General features: G+C 45.4%; 1 protein-coding gene across 3 annotated transcripts; it reads left to right on the forward strand.

The window, feature by feature from the left end:
• Positions 1-790: 790 nt before the first annotated feature.
• ETV4 (ETS variant transcription factor 4) lies at positions 791-12,301 on the forward strand. Of its 3 annotated transcripts, none has more exons than XM_071577641.1 (12): positions 791-1,217; positions 1,302-1,398; positions 1,616-1,663; positions 5,110-5,163; positions 6,880-6,997; positions 7,548-7,706; positions 8,085-8,326; positions 9,556-9,630; positions 9,729-9,797; positions 10,162-10,334; positions 11,376-11,477; positions 12,080-12,301. In XM_071577641.1, exons 1-12 carry the CDS (start codon positions 1,173-1,175, stop codon positions 12,299-12,301), a joined length of 1,404 nt encoding a protein of 467 aa, XP_071433742.1. In that variant the 5' UTR covers positions 791-1,172. The 3 variants fall into 3 exon arrangements, with proteins under 3 accessions (XP_071433742.1, XP_071433743.1, XP_071433745.1); XM_071577642.1 differs by having other exon boundaries at positions 10,165-10,334; XM_071577644.1 differs by lacking the exon at positions 9,556-9,630.
• The last annotated feature ends 65 nt before the right edge of the window (positions 12,302-12,366 follow it).

Consider the following 12,366-nt stretch of genomic DNA (forward strand, 5'->3'; position numbering starts at 1 on the left):
CCCCTTTTCTTCTTTTTCTCTTGAATACCTATTTCTCTTCCAGGAGATTACATTCCATGAATGATTATGTTATTATCACCAGGTCCTACCTATCAATGATATTTTTGGAGGATAAATAGGATCAATAAATGTAAAGTATCATCATGGAACTTTAAAAGATAAATTTGGAAAAAATAGCCAGACAAACCAGGATGTGTGCACATGACCCAGGAGACAGAGCCTGGCATGTGGAAAAGCAAATTCACTTTTTTTTTCTCAGGACTAGAAATTTTTTGAATGTTCTTGTCCCTTTACAGTTGTAAACCTAAAACTGATTTTGATAGCGAGGGCTTTAGTAGTTTTCTCTAGAGTTCCATGACTGAGATTTTTTCTAATTCTTGTTGAAGCTTCCCCGGAGCAGAACTGAACATACCTGAACACTGTTTGAAAAGGACTGCCGTGTGCGTGAGAAAGGGCAGACCCGGGCGGGTGCCACGGGAGTCTGAGAGCGACACGTGCTGGGGGAGGGCCCGTGCAGCTTCTATGAATGAACTTCGGGAGGGTTTTTTGTGTTTTGTTTTGTTTTGTTTGTTTGTTTTGGGGGGAAGGGGGGGGAATGTTGGATTGGTTTGTGTTGTTCTGTTTTTTGGTGAATGGGAGCTTCGCCGTGAATGAATGGCGGAGTTCTACGATATGATTGGTCCTCAAGGGTAAAGCTACTCCCACTTCTCAGTGCGAGAGGCCAGGGCGAGTTGAGATTGGCGGGCGTGTCCCAATACAGAGCTCCATTCACAAATTCGATGAAACAAAGAAGCAGCGAGCGGGGCCCGTGAGCGCGGGGCCAATGGGCGGTCGCCCCCGGCCCACGGAGGGCTGAGCGCGAGTCGGGGGCTCTCCGGGCTCCGCGTGCGCTGAAGGAACCGGACGGGACCCAACCGAGCCTGACCCGACCCGACCCGACCCGCCGGGCGGGGCCTCTGTCCGGAGACGGCGGGGGCTCGACCGGGAGGCTGGCGGGTTCGGTCTCGATTCGTATCCCAAGTTTCGACAGCTGCGACGCGGTTGCCGCCCGGGGAGCGGCCGATTGTGGTCTTGCCGGTGGGAGCCCCTCGGGCCGGGCCGGGCCGGCCCCCGTGAAGCTCCCGCTGTGCTCTCCGCAGGTGCTCGACGAGCGCCGGTAGCGCCCGGGCAGCATGAAGGGGTACCTGGACCAGCAGGTGCCGTTCACGTTCCCGCAGGTGGGTGGCGGCTTCGCCAGGCGGGGGTTCCGTGCTGGGGTCCTCTCCGGTCGCGGACTTAGCGCAGATTCGCTTCTCCCGCAGCAGCCCCCGGACCCGGCGGCGTCCGGCGGCGGAGCCGTGCGGGGCGCGGCGAACATCCCCGGGGAGCCGGGCGTGCTGCCGGCGCAGGACTCCGAAGGTGAGGGGGCTGAGGGTGGAGGGAGTGATGGGGATGGTGGAGGGAGTGATGGGGATGGTGGAGGGAGTGATGGGGATGGTGGAGGCGCCTGAGCACTGACCGGTCCTCCCCCTGCGCCCCCGTCCCCACCTCCTCGTTCCGCCGGCACCGCCGGGGCTGGAGCAGCCCGTTGTCCCTGCCCAGCGCTCCGCTGAGGATCCTTTCCCTTCTCCCGCAGAGCTCTTTCAGGACTTGAGCCAGCTACAGGAGACTTGGCTGACTGAGGGTAGGCTCCTTCCCCTTGGCTCTGTTTGATTTTGCTTGTCTTTGAGTTGTTTTTATTTTGAGGTTTGTCTTGCTTCTCTCCTGTGTTTGCCTGGGTCCAAACAAAAGTGGTTTTTTCACACTTACCAACCTCTGGCTTGAGCGAATGAAGACGCTGAATGTCACCATTGTGCCGGGCATTTGCTTATGAATGGAACTGGCTGCTGGCCCACTTTTCCTGGGAACAATTTTCGTTTCAGGCTGTTTGTAACTGGTTCGATTTTATGCTAATTGGTCATTTATTTTTGTTGGTTGCCGTTGGTATTTTCTTAAACAATAAAGTATTCTTTCAATTTGGGGAACAAAATGCATCTTTTTGTTTGGTTGGTTTTTTGTTTGTTTGTTTGTTTTTCATGTAATACTTTGTGGGGAACCTCCTGGAATTTACACACCTTTCAGTTTGGTGTCTAAATTGTTTTGCTTTTGAACTTCAAGATAAACTTCGAATTCCAGGGAGTCCCATTAATTCCAAGTGAAACTGATTTTAAACAGAGTGGTGAATTTGCTCTAATTCCAGTACTACAGATGATTCATTTTAAGAAAAATTCAAAGTATATCCTCGAGTACAGGCTCTTAATAAATACAGAGGTACTTATTGTGATCTAGGTACTTAAAAATATTTAACTATAATAACATAAAAATATGTGTGGCATTCTGAGCAGGGTTATTTCCCCAAATTTTACCACCAGTGAAGGACAATCCTGTCAAACAGTTCTTTATTTTAAGCCTCCAAAAAGGTCTTTGCCAACTAAGTAAGATTATCAAGGAAAAAAAATCAAATGTTTTATTGATTAGACAGTGTTTCAGGAGTGTGAGGATTGTAAGGCTGCAATAGGAATTACCTGGTGGCTGTTCCAGTATTGAAACATGCACATAACTTAGAGCAGAAAAACAGGTACTAATTGCTGGTCATGTAATACATCTGCTGACTGTACACACATGCTCAAGACTGGTTTCTTTTAAGTCTTAGGAGAACTTGAGCTGCCAATAATAACTTTGCCTCAGAATACATTTCTGGTAGACTTTCAATTTTAGATTTTCTTATGTTTGATAATATTTTCAGCTCACTAATCTAAAGAGTTTGCATAGAATTTCCTGCAATATGTTTGTCGGTAGCAGAGGGTTTTTAGGATGAATTTGTAGGTACCACGGAATGAAGGGAAGATCACACGTGGGCTCATAGCACTGTAGAGAAAGAGGTAATCTGCTTTTATACAGGGTTAGCAAAGGATAATGCAAACTCTAGTGAATGGGTTGGGAATATAGGCAGAGATCTTTTTATTATTTTGCATAGCTCATAGCACGTAGTCAGAGTCCAAGTGAAATTCTTGAGAAATTCAATACATGCTTTAATGTTCTACCCTATGATTTTAGACCACATATAGGGGAACTAGTTTCTCCCATGGTGACCCCCATTTCCAGACTTTTAAAAAGTGATCCTCTGAAGGAAACTATCTCTTGTTTTTCTGTATTCGCCTGTACGTAAAAATATTTCCCTTAATGGTGAAATTATTTTTATTAATGTCTTGTGCATGTCTCCATGTTAGGATTTGTTCATGAGATGAAGGCAATAGGTCACTTAACAGTACATTCTTAAATGATGCAGAAAAAAAGGGGAAAATAAAAAATACATTAACTATTTTCTTCCTCTAGCACATTTAGTTAAAAAATTTAGCTACTTTTTTCATTTACGGTTCTTGTTGTTGCCTATTGTGAATTTTGAAATGAAAGAGAAACAAACTTAGGAAGGCAGCAGACTGGAAATAAGCAATCAGCCAAAAAGATTAATGAATTTAAACCACATATATATCTGTATATGTGTGTATATGTGTCACTATATATATTTGTGTGATTTCAGTCATAGGGATATCTCTTTGTTGTCTTTTGAGAGTATTTTTAATAGTGTCAATGAACACCTGATTTCTCATTTTCAGAGTAAAAAAATAATTCTAGATATACATGACTCTTAAAAGAAACACATGCTGAAAAATCCTAGGCCTTGTTACCAAAAATCTGAAGTTTTCCTCTGTACCATTTCTACCAGAATCTGGTGGACTGCACTGGTGTGAAGCTGCCCATTGGCAACCGTGTGGAACTAATTTCAAGCCAAATAATTTACAAAAGCGTTCAGATAACCAAAAAAATCTTCCTTGGAGAAAAATGGAAGAGGCAGGTCCTGTGCTGACTGCAAGAATGGAGATTCAGGTCTCAGAATGCCCCTGGGCAGAACATAAATCATGGTGCTCCATGAAAGCAGGGTGGAAAATGGGGGCCTGTGTTGATGCCTGAGTGACTGAAACAAGATTGGAATTGGTCTTTAAATGTCTGATTAATTTTTCCAGATTTTTAAGTATAGCTACCGGTTTGGGGAGAGCAAGAAAATCTCTATCTGTGTTGCAATTAAATGAAGTAGTTAATGAAGACAAAATTTGAAATTTTCTTCTGGTAACTGTCACATTAGTTTTCTAGTGCAGGTCCGTAGCTGTGTGCAAACATCACTGCCCAGTAGTGAGGCTGAGCATTCTCATTTCAGCCTTTCCCTTCATTTCATACCTGGTTTGTGGCCTGTTGCTTTCAGCATGTCATTCTCTTCATGAGATTCTCAGCAATGCCACAGAGCCTCAGGGCCATAGGCTGCAAAATACAAACTTGGGTCATACAATGTGATCCCAGTAATTTCTTCTATTTCCATGTTAATTTTTGAAGATAACTCATACCATGAATTTTCTAGGTGTTTTTTTCCTCTGTTTCCCACCTTTTACTATTTATGTTTCGAGTTTGTTGTCATACAACTTATTTGAAGCAATAGTGGTTAGTGTGACAAGCTTGGCTAGTTCCATTCTAATTCACTGCCTGTTCGTGCAGAGTTATTCCCTCAGGTTTACTTTTGGCATGTCTTGGCTTGTTTAGCTTCAAGGGAGTGAGATTAGTGAGCTTCCATTCCTTATGTCCCTTAGTTTTCACTACACCACCCTTGCTTTAGAGCTGAGAGAGTGCAATCTGTTGACCACTCTGCAATAACATAAATTGTAGGTTTGTCTGTTATGTACTGACAGCAGCATTTCTTTCAGAAGTAGTGACAGATTTTATCAAATAACAATCTGCTGCAAGCTCTCCCTTCCCTGCAGTTAAAGGGATGTAAAAGTAATTGTTAAAAGTAATGAACTATTCTAAGACAGTACATGCTATGGCTAAGGTTCTCCCCTCAGTTTTGCCCAGAACACATGAGTATTCATTAATCTCAAAGGGAAACTATCCTTAAGTCACTGAAGTCATCCCAGCAGAAAGCTCAGATCTTTCCTCCATAGACTTATTCCTGTCTTACTGTTAATTATACTGTACAAAGTGCCAAAACTAATTCTTTCCTTCCTCCCTCCCTCCCCTCTCACTTTCTCTCTCTCTTGACAGCCCAGGTTCCAGACAGTGATGAGCAGTTTGTGCCTGATTTTCATTCAGAAAACTGTAAGTAGCATGGAGAAGATCACGTGTCTCAGGGGAGAAGGGCAAATCCAGGTTTTGCTGCCTTTCCTGTGTTGATACCCCCTCTCTCTGCCCAGGGCAGTTTCCCCCATGAAAACTGAAATGAAGCACTTTTACTGTTGCTCTTGTTTACCTCCTTTCCCTGGACTTGGTCCTGCAGCACAACTGGGCTTGGTCTCTGAGTCATATATCTCGTTGCCTCTTCTTTTGAACCTAGAACTGAGGAGAGGGATGGTCCCATGTTTCAGCCTGTGTGAACTCATGAATCAGTGGTAATGCAGTGGCCTGTTCTGGCTACTAGGGTCTGGAAAGCATTGGTTGCTCCTAACACATCCAGCTTCTTGAAACTTCCATGGAGTTCAGTGTAGTTGGAGAGAGCAATTCATTTTTTTCCCTCCTGAGACTCAGCTAACCCATCAGCATTTTTAGATGTGCTGTATACATCAGTTTCCTCCATACACTGAAAAGGGTTGCTACACACAGGGAAATGGGTGCCCTAGACATAGAAAGACTCTTTCCTCTTCTGGGCCTTCCCTGGGCCTGAAGTGTTTGCACAGATGCAGGAGTGTCATGTTCAGAATACTGAATATCCACCCCAGGTGTGGGGAGACCCCTGGGTTAGCATGCTCAGCCTCTCTCAAAGAACAGTGCCCAGAGCTGGCTGAGGACAGGTCCCTCTGTTCTCATCGACGGCGGCTGCAGGAAGAACCACAGGAGCCAGATGTGCCTGACCAGCCAGAAACAACAGGATGCTCCGTGATCTTATGGATGCACTGAGACCCCCTTAGTCTGTCGTGTGTTGAAGACAGAGGCAAAGCAGGTGTCAAACACCTCTGCCTTGTCTGTCCCTGTTTGTGAGGCGACCATCCTCATCCTGAAATGGGCCAACAATATCTCTGTACTGTCTCTTGGCACTCACATATTTGATAGCAAAAGCAAGGACTTGGAAGTCAGATTTCTGTTTTGTACTGTGCTTTAACACTAATGCAGGTCCTTTGGAGGACAGATATTAGCTGTCTAAACTGTTAAAGTGCTTCTAAAAACACTGCCTGTGTAAAGGGTGTTAGCCTGGTGACAGCCTGTAATAATATGCAATGCATATAATAGTATTTTCCCACAGAAAGCCTTCAGCTTTTGTAATTGCTGTGTCTACAGAAACCTTACATTTATCTTCCTACAAGACAAACCTTACGATCAAGACATCTCCCATGTGTCATCATATTAGTGTATTATAATTCAGTGCAATGCTACATGGTAATGCTGCTCACAAGACATGCTTCCCAGGTATGGCAAAGAAAGACCATTTTGCTTGATGCAACCAAAACTTTGCTTTTATGTTTTGAAAAATAATGTGCAAGCTACCCCTTATGACCTAACAGCAAATATGGTCCCAGCCCTGAATAGCTTAGGAAATACCCACTCTAAATACTTCTGAAAGTGCTCTAGACCATCACAGATCATATGAACAGTACCTTAGATTTGCTCTTGTAAGGTCGATGTACCAAACAAACTTGACTAAATCAAGGACAGTGCTCAGGAAAGTCCAGTAAGCAGCTGTGCATGTTGGTATTTTGTTTCTTTCAGAGCCACCTGACCAAGGACAACATGGTGGCATCTCCACTGATCTTTCACTGGCTGATAATCATAACTCTCCATAAAGAAGCGTCAACTTGATCTTTCCTTTCTCTCTCGCATTAGCTTTTCACAGTCCGCCTGCTCAGATTAAAAAGGAACCACAGAGCCCTTCAGAGCCCACACTGTCCTGCAGCCATAAGCAGCCATTCCAGCACCACAGTGAGCAGTGCCTTTACACCAGGTAATGTGGCTTACAATAGGGGAGAGACAGGAGCTGTCCTGAAACCAAGTGCTACTGCATTGTCTAGTAATGAAGTGTATGACAACAGCCTGGTTTGTGTTCCATGTCCAGACCAATGGGTGAGGCAGCTTAGGCTGCCAGTCACTGTACTGGGCAACGCAGACCTGTGCAGAGTAGGTCTGGGCTTGCCTCTTTTTTGCTTCTCCCTAGTGCTGTTCCTCAGTTGTCTTCATGCTTGACATCTACCACATGTCTCTCCCGCTTGCTTTCCAAAATCTGTCCCAGACCTCATGCCACTGCCCACAGTTGCAGGCCCTTGCCTGAACTATAGTGTGGCTTCTTCAGCACAGACACCTTCCCCAGTTTCCTGCTTGAAGGGTCATTGCTACTGTGCATGGGGTCAATCAACAATCAGCAGGGAGTTTATGCTGGGAGTTTTCTGGCATAGGTGGCTGCACAGAGGGACAGCATGTTTGCCTTTGACATGTTGTTCCCAGGTGCTGCCGCAAGTCCCCCTTGGAAAACTGTAGTATCTGTTTGACTGTTCCAGTGCCTATGATCAACCCGGACAAATCGGAATCAAGTCCTCCAGCCCAGGAATCCTTATACAGTCACCGCTCCAACAGTTCCCTGGACAGGACAGGAGCTTCCTGACCCCTGTGGGGCCACTCCTCTCCACATCCAGCTGTGGATACCTCAAGGAAAATGGGTGAGTTACTGCCAGGAGGAGGCAGCCACTGGCAAGAAGGATTGCCCTCCTTGGTGATTCAGGGAGGAAGGGCTGCAGCATGCAGATGGAAGTGCTCTGTTTACAGTGAGCACAGGATACCATCCCATGGGATCCACTGCAGCTGCCTCGGGTTTGAAGTCCATAACCGTAACCCTGTCAGATTCTGTGAATGATGGGCTATGTAGCAGCTATCCTTGGAAACACCCTTCCCTGGGGTCCCTTCCTTGCCCCAGCCACAAGTGAGCTCATACAGCCCTAGTAACAAGCTGAGGAAGTTTCTGTCCCTCAACTAGCCCTGCACCAAAGCAGAAAGCAGAGGGCCAAAAAAGCAGCCATCTCATATCCTCTCTCTTCTAGTTCTGTGTATCAGCTACCTGTGGAGATGTGCCATTCCTTCCCCTCCTCCCAAGGCATGGCCCAGGAAGACCCCACTGCCTTCCAGTGCCAGATGTCTAAGCCCTGCCTCCAGTACCCTCATCAGGGCTTCAAACAGGAGCACCATGACCCCAGATATGAGCAAGCAAGCCAGGCAGGCAGCCACCAGTACCCAGCAGCTGTGGTGGTCAAACAGGAGCAGGTGCACTACATGTGTGACTCAGGTAGGCAGAACTAGTTCTTTTTGACTGAATAAAGCAGGCATCAGTGGCAGTGAGCAACTCCTGGGTGAACATCCATCACTGGTGGTCTTTGGACTTTGAAACAGTTCTTCAGGAGCACATGTGGTCTGGGAAACTGGCCTGAGTAACTGGCTGTGTCTAGGAACTTGAAACAGTTCTGTCTTCACAGCATCCAAGATAACGCTGGGACATCTGGGACATTCACCTTCTATGCCATGTTCTGAGAAAGACTTTCTGGTGGACAGTTGAAAGTTTTAGTAAAACAGGAGGAAGAAGGTGATGTTAAATCAATTCAAACTGCATTAAAGCATGGGGTTTTTTTCCCCAAGGGAGTGAGTAGCCAGTGGGGAGACTCTCAAAACTCATTAGAATTGAAGAAAAGGGCATTTCCAGTTTAACAGATAGTTTTTGTTTTCAGGGGGTTGTGTGATGTGAACTGGTAGGCTGCAGAAAAGAAGTGAGGTCAGCTTTGGAGAAATCGTACTGAAAACTTTCTGTAAATGGCAACAGAAAGGAAGAAATCAAATATGGTGAATCTTGTACAGAAAAACTGTCTTCAATCCCTGCAGCAGAAGGGCACCATAAGCACTGTGCCCATAACAAGTGCACAGGCAGCAATATACACTATACAGAGGTCATGGAAAGACTTTCTGCTTGTTTTTAAACTCAGACTATTTTTGTCCTTTTTTTTTCCAACTGTTTGTGAGAACACCCATCATGATGTGAAAAGGCCAGGGAGACTTGAGACATCTGAAATGACATTTGTGACACACTGTCTGCAGAAACATTCAGATGCTACTGCTCTCTGTTTACATCATTACAGTTACCCCTGGAGAAATGTAATGCCTTCTCACCTGGGAAAACAGCAGCACAGCCTGTAGTTTCCTTAAACCAAAATGAAAGAGAGGTGTTATTCCGATTTAGTCTATTGTCCAAGAATTTGTATGAAGAGCGGTGAAGAGGTGAGAGGTTTGCTATCCTGGCTACTCTGAAGGATGTTGTGTGATAGTACAACAAAACCTTAGTACTGTAATCCATGACTGGAAGGATGATGCAGATGAAGTTGTAGCTATCTGTCTGACACTAACCCTTTAGGAGGGCCCTAAGAGGATGTTGGTTAGACAGGTGTACTCACCTAACCACCTCTGGAGACCAAGATCATTCTACCACCTGTGTTTTTTAAATAAATTAGTTTGTTAATTCTTCTGTAGATGTTCCTGACTGTCCTTCCATGTACGTCAATGTTGAGAGTTATCCAAGCCATTCAAACACAGAAGACACTTTAGGTAAGAAAAGCAGTGACTGTCTTCTTTTTCCTGCATGGAATTGCACTCTGGGTACTGCCCTGGCTGGCTGTGACTGTTGGTGTTGCTTTCTCTTTCAGGTTGCAGCTGTGACAAGCAGATGAGGTCCTTCACTGATGATGTCTGTGTTGTTCCAGAAAAATCTGAAGGTTGGAGAAAGAATGGCTTGGAGTTTGGGTGTAGATAGTGTTATCCAACATCTTTGCTAGCCACTTGACCAGTGTCCACATAGTTTGTTACACTGTGTTCTTGCAGCTGTGATTCATACCCAGCTTTTTGGTATTCCATTTCTTGGGCTTTCTTAGCAGGAAAAAAGCCTTCTAGAATAAGTTGCTTAATTGTGAGGTTCATCAGAGCTCCTTTTGAAAGATTTTCTTATGAATTGGCCACTGTTTTATGTGAACTGAAATATTCCAGGTAAACATTTGTGAAATTGTGAAATGTGTTGTTTTCCTTTTTCCCTAATGGTTTTTGCACTGTTAGTCTTAGAAATGTCTTGTTTGTACTTCTCAGCAGGAGACATCAAGCAGGAAGCTGGTGGGTACCGGGAAGGACCTCCATACCAGAGACGGGGATCCCTTCAGCTCTGGCAATTTCTTGTGGCTCTATTGGATGACCCGACCAATTCCCACTTCATTGCCTGGACTGGTAGAGGGATGGAGTTCAAGCTCATTGAGCCAGAAGAGGTGAAACCGCCAAGTTTCTCTACAGGCTCAGGGGAAGCAGACACTGTTTTTGGGGCTGCAAATTCCCAAGTGGCTTTCTCTCTTCGCTGTGAAGCTTCTGCCTACCAGTGGTACTCTCTAGACCCTGCAGCAAAGCAATATTTTCAGAAGAGGACAAAACACTTGGGTGAAAATATCAGGCTTAAGGAGGGCTGCTTGTATGTAAGTTTAGAACCTCAGTTATGCAGTGAGTCAAATTGCCCACTGCCTTCACTTCCCTAAATACTTCAATTTCAAGCTTGCAGTGAGCTGTGCTGTCTTATCGTGCTCCATACTTGAGGTTGACATAGAGGTTTGGAGTTTTGAACCCTACTGATTGCAGAAGTTCTCATAAGAATCTGGAAGAAATACTCTAATCTATCTTTACATCAAAATGGCATTAACTAAGTTGTAATTTCTAATGCTGCCATGTTGCAAAAACCACAGTGATACCTGACAGCATCTGGAAGATATGTCTGTAATATCTCTTCATACCTTATTTCAATTAGCGCTGCATTTAGCACTGTTCTTGCTACATATCAACCTTTATGGGCACTTTCAGTGCAGATAAGTTTTCTTGGTGGGTTGATGTAGGCTGACAACAGATCTCTGAGTCTCATGGAAAAGACTGAAGATCATGTAGGAGCAGGAAGGCACATGGCTCTTCCAGTGTGTTCCCTCACCCTTGGGCTCCTGATAAATGTGGGACCCTTGAAGAGTAGGTGTAGCATAGGATGAAGCAGCCCTGTAGCATTCTCAAGCATTCAGAGTACTGGAGGGGGAGGAGAAGTGGTGACAGCAAACGAGCCCTGTAGTGGCAAGATTTTCTCTATAATAACAGTGTGCTTCAGCTTGAGTTCTACTCTTCTTGTTATAAAGTTGCTAAATTATTGATGAGTCTATTATTTAAATGTTTGTGTGTGTTTTGGTACCATTCCTCAAAAGAGAACCAGCTGGCTAATTTTCTTTTGCCCTTGGGTTGGGTTCACAGGCATTCCCACACTTTGATGCTGTATTCTGCAGGTGGCCAGGCTGTGGGGAATCCAGAAGAACCGTCCAGCCATGAACTATGACAAGCTGAGCCGATCCCTTCGCTACTACTATGAGAAAGGCATCATGCAGAAGGTCAGTTTGCAAAGCGGGAGGAGACTGCGACTTAAAGTGATGCTTGTCTTGTTTGAGACAGGTACAGAATGTCCTTGAGCAAGCCAGGCATCCTGAGCTTGCTCTCCCCCAAGCCTCTCTTTGCAGCTGTTAAAATGGGGAAGCTGGGAAGGAGCTGAATGTAGGCAACGTATGAGAAATAAAACAAAGGGGAATCATGATTTCTGTTTCTGTATATGTCTGCAGTCAGGAGAGTTGAAATTTATGCAGGTGAAAGGAGATATAATTGGTCTAGACCAGCTCTTGTGAGGGAAAGGACAAAACCCTTGGCAGCCTATGTGGTAAGGATGGTCTGTGCCAGATCCAGGGCACTGGAGAGATAACTGAGAGTGCAACTGTCACAGTACAGACTGCTCAGGGACTCCTGATGCTGTTGTTACCTAGACAAAGAGTCAGCCGGCAACATCCCATTTCCCAGGAGCTGTTCCAGAGGACAAGAAGTTCACAACTCTGACGTGGCTCAGGACATGATGTTTTTGCAAGCCTTCCCAGGTGCTGAGAATCGTTGCCCAGTGCTGCCTGTGGGCCTGCAGCATTTAGCTCACCTCATCTCTTTCCTGCAGGTGGCTGGGGAGCGCTACGTGTACAAGTTTGTGTGTGAGCCTGAAGCCTTGTTCTCACTGGCCTTCCCCGACAATCAGCGACCAACACTGAAGGCAGAGTTAGAGAGGCAGATCAGTGAGGAGGACACGGTGCCTCTTTCTCACCTGGATGAAAATGCTGCTTATATGCCGGCCTTTGGGAGCTTCCCTCCACAGCTTTACAGCAAAGGCTACACATACTAGCATGGTTGGCAGCACAGTGATGTGTATGTATCTGTTCTAAACGTGGTTGCATATAGAAGGAGATG

The sequence above is a fragment of the Pithys albifrons genome, chromosome 25 (assembly GCF_047495875.1).
Source record: "Pithys albifrons albifrons isolate INPA30051 chromosome 25, PitAlb_v1, whole genome shotgun sequence".
NCBI lineage: Eukaryota > Metazoa > Chordata > Aves > Passeriformes > Thamnophilidae > Pithys > Pithys albifrons.